Raw genomic sequence first — 14,318 nt, 5'->3', positions numbered from 1 at the left:
GGTTCGGTTTTGAACCGGATTATAAAAATTATTTTTTAAAATTATTTTTTAATACAATTCTCAACTGAAATATTATTTTTTTACTTGAAAATTAACAAATTATTCAATTTCATATAAAAAATAAATATTAAAGTGAGAAAAGAGAGATATTTTGACATTGAACTTGGATAAATATTAGGTTTTTTTTAGTGAAATTAAAAATATAGCATTAAATATAAATATATATTGAAATTATATATTTTTTTAGTTTCACCGGTTCGGTTCGGCCCGGTTCGGTTTTTGAAGACATGGAACCGGATCCGGAATCGGTCCAAACCGGTCCGGTTCGGTTTTTGACCGGTTTTTGACTTTTTGGTCAACTCGGTTTTTTTCCGATTTGGTTCGGTGCGGTTCGGCTCGGATTTCCAGTTCGCCGGTTTGAGTGCCCACCCCTAGTTTATAGTGCACCATTTCAATCCAAACCATATGTATCTACTCACAACACAACTCAGGGTTGTATTATCAACAAAGAAATGCCCCAAACAATAAGCTTCAACTGATATTTTTTGTTTCATAGTGCATCATTGCCAATGTTGTTCGAACTCCATTGATGTCAAAGTGTCATGCACATAGTAGCTAAATTTTTCACGACCCATTTTCACTAGCATGATATTATCCGTTTTAGGCCAGGGCCCTCACGATTTTGTTTATGGGCTGAAACTTATGCTACCTTGCCCAAAAGACTTCTTGCTAGGAAGTGAAGTGACCACACATATATGACACTTCACATTTCCCTCGCTGAGCAATGTGAGATTGCTCACTAATCTTTCTCCTTCTCGCCTTGCGTCCTTCAAGGCTCACAAGTCTTACAATCCACCCTTTTGATTTCCTAGCAAGAGACCTTTTAAGCAAGATAGCATAAACTTGAGCCTAGGAACAAACTCGTTAGGGCCCAAGTCCAAAGCGAACAACATTTTGCTAATGAAATTGGGTCGTGACAAAATTCCCTTGCAATTTATGGGTCATTCATATTGGAGTTCACATTCCTCGTAATGTGCCTGAACATAATCTCAATGATGTGTGTTGAGAAAACTTCATCCTTGACAACATATATATGCCTTTTTTTTTTCCTTCATAGAAGTCAACGCGTTTTAAGGACCCAGCATTACGTAGTTGCAATATCATCAACAAGAAATGCACGACCAAAAAATATCGTCTTGTTGTGGTTGTTTACACCAACAAACACTACTAAACATTTGTCATATACGTTGGTTTTGTGCTTGATGTCAAATATCAACATATCTTCAAAGCAACAAAAATCATGTAGGGATTGAGAGTCTCTCCAAAACAAATTTGCCAAAAAATTCTCCTCATCTACACCATATATGCAGCAACAAAAAAAATAAAACAAAAACAAAAACAAAAAAATCAAAGTCGGCTATTAGCTTTGTGTTCATGTAGTTTTCTCTTTAGTATGTCTCTACTCTATCGGGAACAAGAACAAGTATTTTCAAAGAAATTATTTCGTAGTACCAGACAAATTCAGAAGCCATTACACCTTAAGTTTTAGGTCAACGTATTTTGTTGTCACCCCAAATTAATTTAATAACAAGGCACTAATCAATTCTAAGCCTAACAACTCCTTCCTTAAATTCAAAACAGCCAACAATGTTTTCTAACAAAGTTCTTAAAACGATTTTGCAGAGACAATTAGCAAGAAATAAAGCCCAAACAGATTTCAAATTGAATTCCCAAAAGGTACCTAAACTTTTACAATTATTCCAACAATGTCCCTCGACTCCGACTCAGCAGCAGTGTCTTCCACCAGCAGAGACTGGTACTTTCCCTCACCGCCCTTCATCCACAGCAACTCGAACTCAACGAAATTTCCAAAATACCCTCGAAGATTCCCAACAAACCCCAGGCAGTCCCAACACCTTCCTCCCGATTATCGGCCGCCGTTTGGCGGCGTTTCGTCTCCCAATTCGTCGCCGCCGTTTCGCAGCGTTTCGTCCTCGACCTCGGCCCCTCATAGAGCTTTTAGCCATGAGAGGCTTAGACGGAGGGTCGACTTCGGTCGCCGGCGAGAGAAGCCGCAGCAAAACGACGTCAACGAGGCCATTCCAAGCGTTTCCGACGGCGTTTCGGGAAGAAGATCGGAGGTTTCGAGTGCGGTTTCGGGCGATAAGTTTTTGGGAAATGGTTTCAACGTTCGGTGGAAAATGGCCTTTTTCGTAGCGGTACTCTCTCTCACCAATTAATATATGTACATACATATACATTTATGATTTTGATCCCAAATTTTTTTTGTGCATCTGGCAGATTGCGACGACAGTATTTTCATCAGTGGTGTACCAGAATTTCTGTTTACATATCCAAGTCAATGAGTTGCAGGTATAGTTCTATTGCTTGCGATGCTTGCAGTATTTAATTATTAAAGAATGAAAGAAATGAAATATTGGAGACATCTCAATTAGTATTACTTGGCACTTTTAATGTCGATAGGCATGTACAGTAAAAAAAGAAAAAAAGAAGAAAGTTTTGTAATAAAATAAATGAAAAATTAGATGACATGAAATGAAATAAACTTAAATTTAGTTTGGATGTATGTAGTAAATTAACTCATAACTTATATGAATTCCTTGTATTTCCGTATATGACATCTAAGATTCCTTGACTTGTACGTCCCGTACACCTTATCGCATTGCAATTTCCGTTTTGCCTTGTAATTTATTTTGTTTTCCTGAAGACACATTAATATAATAGTCCTTTTGGTTGATCAGATACTGGTCTTTAGTTTGTCATGTAAAACTAATAGCATCTAACTTGAATAGCCATTAAAAACGAAAGGATTCTTTTTAACAATTTGTTGAAATTTTACTTTACCAGAATCGTTGGTTAAAAAGCTTGTGAGATACCAAATATTTTTGTGAAATTCAAACATTGAGCTTTAATAAGATTCAGCCTGCAAACACTATGAGTGGAACTAAGCAAAGTAAGGTATTTAAACTTATTGTTTTAGTTTTGGTTGATCTTTTAGATAACATACCAGATTCATCGAAAAAAGAAACATAAAAACAAGGAAGAAAAACTTTAAGGCTGTGTATGGATGGCTGCAATAGGAGATTCAAATGGATTTCATGCAATAGGATATTCCCAATAATGGGATACTTGTATTTTCCTTACTCAGTCCAATTTTAAATAAAAACAAAACTAAGATTTTCAGTAATTTTTCAGCAAAAGGAAAAACAAAAACAGAAACTTTAATCTGAAATTTGAATACGTGACACACACTCGTGTTTCACCGCCTTCCCGCAACATTCAGACTTGTAACTAGGCTTACTTGATTCTGCACCATCTCACCAAAATATGGGAGTCCTCAATGTTATTTTTTTTTTCTATTGGTTTCCATTCCTAAAATCCTAGAATTTTTTTATCTATATGAAAATGCAAAAAATAATTAGGGTTCGTTTTGGCAGCCGTAGTTAAACCAAAGCAAAAAATTTCTTTTACAAACTGGCTCAGAAGAACAAGAATAATATTTGATTGGCTAAAAGGGTAGAGCAAGAGTGGTTTTTTGAGGTGGATTAAAAAGTACCCAAGGATTTTCTAAATTAATTTACCAGGAAAAGGAAAAGTACAAAGTAAGGAGGATCACAGAGGTGCTTAATTGGCAATGATGCCTTTATGTTGGAGCACTGAAAACACCACAGAAGCCTAGTTGGTTCTGGCAGATCCCTCAGAATTCTCTGAGGTTAGAGCTCTTAGTTTGAAGATGAGGTGTTTTTATTCAATAATCTTTCCTTTTCCTTTCCTTTTATTTATTTATTTATTTATTTTTCTTGTTTCACTCCTGCAAGGCAGGAAGAAAAATACCAACCTGTTAGGGGTTTAAGATATCCAGAAGATGTCGTATATATCTATACAAGCCTGGTTTCGGTTCGCCTAGGATATTCCTACTTGCGCAGGTTCAAATGCTGGAGTGAGCCAGGTCAAGAGTTTTTCTTCATTTCTGCCACTAAGATGGGGTATCCCGTACTTTTTTTTCCTTACCGTTTTCTTAATTTCCCCCCTAATTTTCGTAGTGGCTTTAGTACGTTTTTGTACTCTTTCACAATTTTAGTTTTTCAGGCTTTTCTACTACAATGCCAATCACAATTTTCAATCAAACACTTGCCAAAACCAAATTTACAAATAAGATAAGAATGAGAAACTTATGTGTTGCTCAGTTCATATAACAGCTTGTGCATCTGGTTTCATGTTTCCTCGGATAGGTCAAAGTGCCTTTCAATGATGATTTCTTTTTCTGCTTTTTTCCAATCTGACTACGATGTTGTGTCCCCTAGATATGAGCTGGGCCTACTAATTTTTCTGTTAATGTATGGAACTTTGTTTAAATGGTGAGGCCATACTAATTGAAACACATGCTCTGCTTTCAGGAACATATTTCCAAGCTTGAATTTACGTTACAAGCCTACAATTTGTCAGATTCTACGGAGCTTATCAGTTCCTTTGGGCAGCAGAGTGATCTCCATAGCAAAACTTTAAAAAGATTAGCTCTTATGGTCTCCCTCACACTTTTATCTATGCCTGTCCTAGCTTTCAAGTACATTGATTATGTCTCTAGATCAAGGTCATCAGAAAACATTTCAGAAGAAGTGTCTCTAAACAAACAGCTAGCATATCGAGTTGATTTGTTTTTATCAGTCCACCCATATTCTAAGCCATTGGCATTGTTAGTTGCAACTCTATTACTTATTTTTCTTGGTGGTTTAGCACTCTTCGGAGTGAAAGATGATAGCTTAGCAGAATGCCTTTGGTTATCGTGGACTTATGTTGCTGATTCTGGCAACCATACTGACTCTGAAAAGGTTGGTGAAAGGCTTGTTTCAGTTTCCATTAGCTTTGGCGGTATGCTCATATTTGCAATGATGCTTGGACTTGTATCTGATGCAATTTCGGAGAAGTTTGATTCATTGAGGAAAGGAAGAAGTAAGGTGGTTGAGCAAAACCATACTTTAATTCTTGGCTGGAGCGATAAATTGGTGAAGTTCTGATTGCTTTGCTTGTTTTCAGAAAAAAGTTAAAGTTTTACTTTAAGGATAACTGTTTTAGTAGCTTGAATTGCGTTTTTGTTCCATTTGTTAAGTATTCCATTGTAAATTCAGGGATCGTTATTGAATCAGCTTGCAATAGCCAATGAGAGTTTGGGTGGAGGGATTGTTGTAGTCATGGCTGAGCGAGATAAAGAGGAAATGGAACTTGACATTGCTAAAATGGAGTTTAACTTCAAAGGAACATCTGTAATATGCAGAAGTGGGAGCCCTCTTATTTTGGCTGACCTGAAAAAGGTACGAGTGCTTGCCTTCTTTGGGTTATTTGAATTAAAAATATGGTTAGAATTTTCTCCTCTACGACGCCCATCAATTTCAGGCAGCATGCGAGGCAGGAGAGGGGCACAGTAAAATATGATGAACTTCATAACTCCAATTTTTATACAGAATTTTATGATCTACCTCAGTAGGGATAATTGAACTGGAACAGTTAGATAATTGAATGAAGATATATTAATGTGGGTTGGCACATGGGGCCAAATGGGTTTGGTTTTTGTGACAACTCAAGTCAGTCTGGTCTTCTCACTTTAAGTCATATTTTTATGAAATGATGGAGTGATTTTAAAATACCTTAAAGTGTTTTGGACTTGGTTTTTTTGTTAATTTTGGCACAAGCTCATGGTGTTCACTTTGAAATGTAACTTGCCATTTACGAAATTCAGAGTTATCTATTTGAAGATCAACTTTAGTTATCTGATTATTTTCAACTTCAGTCCTAGGGGGTGTTACGTATCAACTACAAAGTGTTTCTTTTGTTATATACACATCAACAAATAGGTTTAATTTCATTAAAATAGAAAAAGAAACAAACTAATTCCTTTCTCAGTAATTCCTCTCTCTTCATTCTTCTTCATCTCTTTGTTTTCTCTGAAATTTCAGCAGCCATAAACATTCTTTGCTCAACAAAAATATTATATTTATTAGATTTTCTGTCATTCTAAGCCAATCATAGAAACACTCACTGTGTGTTAGAACTGTTTTGTAATGCATGCATACAATGCTGAAACTATTCATGCCATTTGTATGCCTCTCTATGTGTTACTTATACAACTATTTGCAGGTCTCTGTCTCTAAAGCCCGTGCAATAATCATCCTTGCTGAAGATGGAAATGCTGATCAGGTATACTTGAATTAGAAAATTTAAGTTCTCTAATATTTAATATCATAATATACTTATATTGTGTCAAACTAGGGTAATGTATAATATTATTAAAAAATAATTAGTTTCTTTAAACTTTTTTAAAACATATAAGTCAACTTTGCAGAAGTCTATTCCTTTTCCTTTTTTTATTCCTACACACCAACATATTGTTCACTGGTTTGACACAGAGTGATGCCCGTGCATTGAGAACAGTTTTAAGTCTAACTGGAGTAAAAGAAGGGCTGAGAGGACATATTGTGGTTGAACTAAGTGATCTTGACAATGAGGTTCTTGTTAAACTTGTTGGTGGAGATCTTGTTGAGACTGTTGTGGCTCATGATGTAATTGGCCGTTTGATGATTCAATGTGCTAGGCAGCCTGGACTTGCACAGGTCACTTTCTGTTAGTGTTGCATGCTTTAACTTTATTGCGGATGGTCACACAATTCTATTTCAATGCAACTTTTTGTGATTTTTTTTTTGGTAACTAAATTTCTTGTCGATTATGGCAATTGATTGTCTTCTATTCCCGCTCTGATGGACCTAGCAGATATGGGAAGATATCCTTGGATTTGAAAATTGCGAGTTCTACATCAAAAGATGGTCACAGTTGGATGGCATGCATTTTGAGGATGTATTGATCAGTTATCCTGATGCCATTCCTTGTGGAATCAAGGTTGCATCATTAGGTGGTAAAATTATTTTGAATCCTGATGACTCTTATGTTCTACAAGAAGGTGATGAAGTGCTTGTCATAGCCGAGGATGACGATACCTATGCTCCTGCACCATTGCCTACGGTGATTTCCAATTCCTTTAAAGCATAGAGTTTCCAAATTTTAGCTTGGTGTTTCTGCTAGTTTGTTTTATCTTTTTTACTTTTCATTTTCTCCTTTTGTTTGTGTTGATGGTCTACTTAAGGTTACTAATTCTAGAGTAACTTCAAGGTACGTCATTAAAAAATAAACATATTTAGTTAAATTAGTTCTCAGAGACGTTGATTTCTCCTTGTCCTAGTCATGATGCATTTAGGGTCACTGTTTGAGGGTGACAAAAGAACAAATAAATAAATATACTGCAGATAAGTATTTTTTTCCTTTCAGCAACTATCGGCCGTAAGATTCAAAGTCAGGACCTCCTCCAACAACTTGGTACCAAATGGTCATTGGGAAACATATTACAGAGATAGAAAAATAATTAGTGCATTAAGAGAGAAAAGTTATTGGCGACTTGGGTATCAGCGATTAGCCTTTCTTGCTAGTTCTCAATATCACATCAGATCCTTGATGTTTTTATTTTTGGTTAGGAAGCAATCATTCAATTACTGTGCTGATGATTAATTATATGGAACAAATGGAAAAGCTATTTGATTGGTTTCAAAGTATTTATTGTGGAAACTTTCATACAGCTGTTCCGTGCAGATGTTTTTTTTTTTCTTTTTTTACTAATGAAGTTTCAGAATTGTTTATCATGTAAAAAAGAAATCGTTTGATGGATAAATCAATACATATTACAACATTAGAATATGAAACACATCTACTACTTGACCTTAAAATTTAATCACATTAGATGTGCCTTCATCATTCGTTCTTTTGGCCTAATCGTTCTAGACATGTCCATTGTGCATTCAAATTGCAGGATCATGATCGTTTTCCTTTATAGATATTTTAGGTAGTGCCCTTTGATGTTGTGATGTCTGTTGAATTTCATGGTTACACATTGGTAGTACCATTCTCCGGGGCTGTTGTTACAGTTAGCCCCTTGTTACGATCATTAGCCATTGAATGTCAGAATGAACACAAGATTGAGTGAAAATGCAGCCAATGAGAACTAGAGCTGCAGAGAAAGGGCCATAAGTTAGAGGTCAATCTTTTAAAGAATAAGCTCTTTTAGACCACATTAGGATGATGCCTACCATGGAGTTATAGTGAATGGAAGATAGCATAATTAAAACTCACAAAACTATAATCACTTTGATCATTCAGGTCAAAGAGGCATCTTTCATACACATTGCCCGAACAGCAAGAAAGCCACAGAAGATTCTACTTTGTGGATGGAGGAGGGACATTGATGATATGCTTGTGGTAAGTTCTTTCTGTTGATGCCCCTAATTTTTCTTTTTCTTCGCCTGAATGCTGCAGGTCTGGAGAGGAAGTCTACCCAAAGACTTTATTGTTCCAAAGTCTGCAGAAAGGATACTTTTTTGTGGTTGGCGGCGAGATATGGAGGATATGATTATGGTAATGAAACTTGATGTCTGCAATCATGCTCCCAGTACTTCGGGTGCAGTTCTAGTGTACAAACTGATGATACTCATCTCAGAGACAGCTTCCTGTTTTCCCATGCAACTTCAAAATAGACTGCATTTCTGGATTCAAGTTTAAAAGTTTCAGAAGTAGCACTGCCACATATACATTGGTGCTGTTAATTGATTATTAAATTTTGCTCTTATAGAATTAGATTCATGCATCTATGATTTGTAGGTATTGGATGCCTTTCTAGCCCCTGGTTCAGAGCTCTGGATGTTCAACGAGGTTGCTGAAAAGGAGAGGGAACAGAAGCTCATTGATGGTGGCCTTGACATCAGCCGGTTGGTGAATATAACTTTAGTTAATCGTGAGGGGAATGCTGTCATACGCCGTCATTTGGAAAGCCTTCCTTTGCAATCTTTTGATTCGGTGAGCGACAAAGTATTTAGTGTCTCCTTTATAAATATCTGTAGTGAGGTAGTAAGAGGGATGGAAATTCATATATAAAGAAAATGATGACTCATGCTATATGTGAAATGAAATGATCAACATCAACCGGACCTGCCATTGGAAAGAACCTGCTGGCTGAGTTTTCTATCTTATTGGTGTATCGTTTCTGGGCAGTAATATTATTTTATCATCTAAAATGTGGTAGACCAGTTAGTGACAATTACTTAACCTTCATTGGTGTCCTTGTGTAGGGTCTTTACTTTTCTGTGACGTTTATGATAATTACTTAAACATGTCTAAATCATTTCACAGGTTAGACATGTGCTCATCTAGTAATTCATCTGTACAGATCTTAATTTTGGCTGATGAGTCTGTGGAAGACTCAGCAATTCAAGCTGATTCCAGATCTCTTGCAACATTACTTTTAATTCGTGATATTCAGGTACTTGCGATTTGATTTTGGAGTGCACCATTAAACTACTGGTACAATTAACTTTCTAAAAATTATTTCTTCTATTGTCGTAATTTCTCAGACATACTGTTAACCTGTTTTGATTTTGTTGGTAAAATACTTTATTTTTTTTTATTTTTTTTTATTTTTTTGGGGGGTGGGGGTGGTTTGTGATCCTGTTCTAGAATCATCAGTCTGGACATGACTGAATGTGAAATGAGAAAGCTGGCATCCAACAAATCTGGGTATTGATATTCATTGTTTTGTTCTATTCAACTTGCCACTTTTAGCTTTCATTATTAGTGTACAGAATGAGAGAATGGATGATTTTTTATTTATTTATTCTTTTTATCTATTTTACTTTTTGCGTACATTGGAAGTTATGTAATAGCATTGATATTCGAGTAGAATTATATTTTTCCTTTGTATCATCAAAGATTTAATTTTCTTGAGGACCATATGTGAAGATATCATACTGGTTGCCGAGGAGATTCAAGTTGTCAATTTTCATAGTTTATCTATCTTCAGTTCCAATCCTATATACTTGTGTTATTCAAATTTCCAGGCTAAGCGTCTCCCTATGGTAACACATGTTCAAAGAGGAAGTTTCTCACAAGGCTCATGGATAGGAGAAATGCAGCAAGCTTCAGATAAGTCAGTTATAATTAGTGAAATTCTGGACCCAAGGACTAAAAATCTATTATCCATGTCAAAGATCAGCGATTATGTGCTATCGAATGAGCTCGTAAGCATGGCATTGGCTATGGTGGCTGAGGATCGGCAAATAAATGATGTGTTGGAAGAGCTGTTTGCAGAGGAGGTATTCTCTTTGTTACATATGATTCCATTCCATGCAGTAGTACCAGAATTTTATTTGCAGTCAAAATAGAGACTTCACATGAGCTCTCCCTTCAAACTGTCCACTAGAACATGTCACTTGATTCCAATGATCAATCATAACATTGTGAAATGGCTTCCCGCTGGGCCTTTTCCAACATTTGTTATCCTGCCCTTGGTAGTTTAATAAATTTCTGGGGTAAAACAGTGTAGTGGCCAGATTTTACTATTTAGGATAACTCCTCAATGGAGCCCAAGTCACTAACTAATACAGAGCAGATTTCCTTTTACTATGAAAATGGAAGTTGTGACGGTTACAACCGAATATTTTTTGTCTCCCTCTGCCCAATTATCTTGGCGTTTTGCTTCCAAAGGAATTCTTCTGTAAAAACTAACTCCTTGTATCTTAATCCAAGCATTCAAGTTACTAAAACCAAGCATCTGTGAAACCTGCTCCAAGTCCCAAACGATATCAGACCTCAAGTTTGACCAAGTATAAACTGCTTTCAGTAAAGCAGTAGGATCACCCAAATTAGTGTGTTGGATAAAATCATTAAAAACCCTGTTGTTATAAATGGTTCTTTAATTCTTGATGGAGGTGCAGTTTGTTATTATAAGTGGTTAATTACTTATTTCACCAACCTTACCTTGTGTTTGATTTGTCAGGGCAATGAATTGCAAATAAGGCAAGCAGATCTCTATCTCCGTGAAGGTGAGGAATTGAGCTTCTATGAAGTACTCTTGCGAGCTCGACAGAGGAGAGAGGTCATGATTGGTTACCGTTTAGCCGATGCTGAGAGAGCTGTCATCAATCCCCCATCCAAAAGTAAGAGACAGAGGTGGTCAGTGAAGGATGTTTTTGTGGTGATTGCGGAGAAGGAATGAAGCATTTCTAAATCAACAGTGAAGACAGTGTTCGAAATTCCATGTGAAATCGGGGATGGTCTTACTCTTTTCTGTTGCAAAATGCCCATCTGACTTTGAAGTAAGAGAAGGCGAAAAAAAAAAAAAAAAAAAATCCTTTACAGACTCCCTGTGCCAAAAACTAAACCTCAAAGTTTTCAGATCAAATGGTCACTGCCAGTAGAGATTAGTGTACTGGCTGCTGTGCATTGTGTGTTCCCATCGATCAGTGAGTGCTCTACAGTAGCCGAAGCTATGGGATGTTGCCGTCGGAACCAGGATGAATTCATATTTGAGGGTGTTTTCCGTGTTCAACATGTACATGATTTTATTTTTGGCCATGTTCCTATAGTTTGAGCAATGTTTCATTCTAGTCCTGTAGTTTCAATCTGGGACCTTTTGTTTAAGCCCCATAAATAGTTTACTAATGTGGTATATAATAACATAATTTTATAAGATCAATAACTAAAATATACCATATGAGTTCAGGGTTTTTCATTAATGGGCACATTTTAGCATGACATACCCATATAGAACCTATTTGGAGAGAAAAATCTAAAATTAGCCACTTGTTATTTTCTAATTGGTATTAGAAATTTTTTACCACTTGTTATTTTCTAATTGGTAGTAGAAATTTTTTAACTCACTAAGACCCAATTAGAAAATGACAAGTGGCTAGTTTTGGGTTTTTCTCTCCAATAGGCTTTATATGAGTAATTGTATAATATATCATGCTAAAAAGGACTTGTTGCTAAAACAAGTCAAAATTACAAACCTTGCCATTGTTTCCATATTTTAACAAATTGATTTAAAGTCAATCGCCCTTATACTGACAACAACAACAAAAATCTAAAAGTCAACTTTCCTGTGACCAACAATTGTTGCCGGCCAACTTTTCGGCAAGCCACCTACTCTGACGGAAAATTTTGGCCACCATTCGCAGCCGGCAGCTTTCCAGTGGCTGGCGACAAATTCCAGCCGGTTGCTCTAGAATTCTACATAAATAGATCAATTTACAAGTTATAAACCTTAAAACCTCTATATATATACACACGAAGCTAATGATGCACAATACAAAGTACACAATGCAATACAAACTACAACGAAGTGGCTGAAACAGATATTTACATTGTAATGTAGTGTGTAAAATATGATACACTACATGACAAATATCAAAAGATGAACTATTTTGAAATATACTTGCATATTCGCGCATATGCACGACTAGCATAAAAATAAAAAATAAATGCAATATTAATGTCTAAAATATTATAGGCATTGCGTATAGTCACCAAAATGTAACTATTTGGAATAACAAACACATATTAGCGCATGCGCACATCAACTAACAGAAAAATAGATACTGCAATGTAGTGTTTGAAAATATATAGACACTGCAACATAGTGGGGCTAGAACTCATTCAATGACCAAAACAACTTTTGTGGGCTAGAAAAATTTGAAAAAGTTTCTTTGGAACACAAAATTCTTTGTTTTATGACTCAAAACTTGAACAAAAACAAAAACACACAACAACAAAGTTCCACACCCCCAAACTTAAACTAAGCATTATCCTAAATGTGTAAAGACATGGGAGTAATGCATGCAATGACAAAAATTGGAGTTGCACCAAAATTTGATGTGATTAGTTGCAAGTAGTCAATATCAAAAGATTAAGTATATGAGTTGTGTTCCTTACCGTCAACCCACTCTCTTTCGATTGGCAATGTAATTTATGGTACTTGTTACAATAAGTTATTTATTAGGAATTTCCTTCCGTCCCAACCTAATTCTTCTAATCATGCAATTAGTGGTCAATTAATTGAAATCATTAAAAACGGTAACAAACACTCAACATGTATTGATAAATAAAATTAACAATATCAAAGAATTTGAGTATTCATAGCTAGGCTACATCGTAGTCCTAGTAAAAATAAATTAGTTCATGAAGGATTTATTGGGAAACATGACGATTGATGAAGACATGAGAGGCACTGAATCCTTCAAGTAGAACACCAAGGTTGCGTGAGCTCTCTTCCTATTCTCCTTAGGGTGTTTTGGCTATGAGTATGAAGTGTGTAAGGATCTTTTTACAATGGATGAATCTCCCTATTTATATTACTAGAAATCCTACCTATCTAAGGTATAATTACAATAATTATAAAAATAGGAAATTTGACAACATTCCTTGTGAAAGGAATGATTTGGCTTTTTTTCAATTAATCTCTAATCTTCCTCTTCTTACCCCTTTTTAGCTCAATTTCTCTTATTTTCACAATTCCTTCACAAATCTCACAAAGCAAATTAAAACAAACAATTTAAACCAAGGATAAAAATAAATAAATAGGTAAAATAGCCCAAAAATGTACATAAAATATAAGCTTATCAGAAAAGTACCACAACTTCAATATGGTTTTATTGTTTCTTCCTTATGTAACTTATGCCGAATTCTATGACTATGTGTAATTAAGTTTCTTTTGCTAGGGCATAATGCCCTAGTATGATAATCTAGTTTTCTTATGTTGCCTATCTATTGATTGTTGTTTGATGTTGGATTCTTAATCACTGTGCTTAATAACTTGATTGATTATCTTGATGCTTGATCACCATCTAGATTTTTAATTGAGTTTATCTTATGAAAATTAGAGTAAATACCATACTTAAGTTGAGGCTACTTCTTGTGATTAGGATTTGTAATTCTTTTATAGTAAATACCATGCTCCTAGGGTTTACATGCTTGTTAGAGGTTTTCATTGATCTTAATACCATAGGAGAATTGTATGTAGAAATATTTGGGTTAGCCTAAATACCATAGGTAATTTATGAAAAAGGAAAACAAAGCAGCAACATCAATTAGTTAGTTAATGGGTAGGTGAATAAGAGGCTATACGTTGGATTACTAGTGGTGAATTAATTATCCTAGTGCTTTCATCAATTTGAATGTATTGTCTTTGTGTGCTTTGATTTTTCTACTCATTTTGTCCTTTAATTTTGTTGTTTTAGTTTATTAAATCACTCATTCAAAAACCCCATATGTGTTTACGTGAGAATGCTATATGTTTGATTTCTCGTTTATATTAATTCGATTAGTTAGAGTGTTTTGTGAAGTAAATTAGGTTAAATTAATTTGAAGTTAAACTCAATCTTAGTGGGAATGACCTTGTACTTGTTGTGGGAACCTAATTAAATCAAAACCCT

General features: G+C 35.4%; 1 protein-coding gene across 5 annotated transcripts; it reads left to right on the top strand.

Moving 5' to 3' along the window:
* Positions 1,103-11,621, top strand: LOC18788404 (ion channel CASTOR). Of its 5 annotated transcripts, none has more exons than XM_020555156.1 (12): positions 1,111-2,219; positions 2,302-2,373; positions 4,419-5,024; positions 5,148-5,330; positions 6,154-6,213; positions 6,423-6,626; positions 6,784-7,032; positions 8,374-8,472; positions 8,716-8,910; positions 9,281-9,373; positions 9,948-10,202; positions 10,886-11,621. In XM_020555156.1, the coding sequence occupies exons 1-12, from the start codon at positions 1,767-1,769 to the stop codon at positions 11,102-11,104; spliced, it is 2,688 nt and encodes an 895-aa protein (XP_020410745.1). In that variant the 5' UTR covers positions 1,111-1,766; the 3' UTR covers positions 11,105-11,621. The 5 variants fall into 5 exon arrangements, with proteins under 5 accessions (XP_020410747.1, XP_020410745.1, XP_020410746.1 ...); XM_020555157.1 differs by lacking the exon at positions 8,374-8,472 and adding an exon at positions 8,218-8,316; XM_020555160.1 differs by lacking the exons at positions 1,111-2,219; positions 2,302-2,373; positions 8,374-8,472 and adding exons at positions 3,397-3,733; positions 3,844-3,970; positions 8,218-8,316.

The sequence above is a fragment of the Prunus persica genome, chromosome G1 (genome assembly GCF_000346465.2).
Source record: "Prunus persica cultivar Lovell chromosome G1, Prunus_persica_NCBIv2, whole genome shotgun sequence".
Classification (NCBI taxonomy): domain Eukaryota; kingdom Viridiplantae; phylum Streptophyta; class Magnoliopsida; order Rosales; family Rosaceae; genus Prunus; species Prunus persica.
This window is presented reverse-complemented; position numbering and strand designations above follow the sequence as displayed.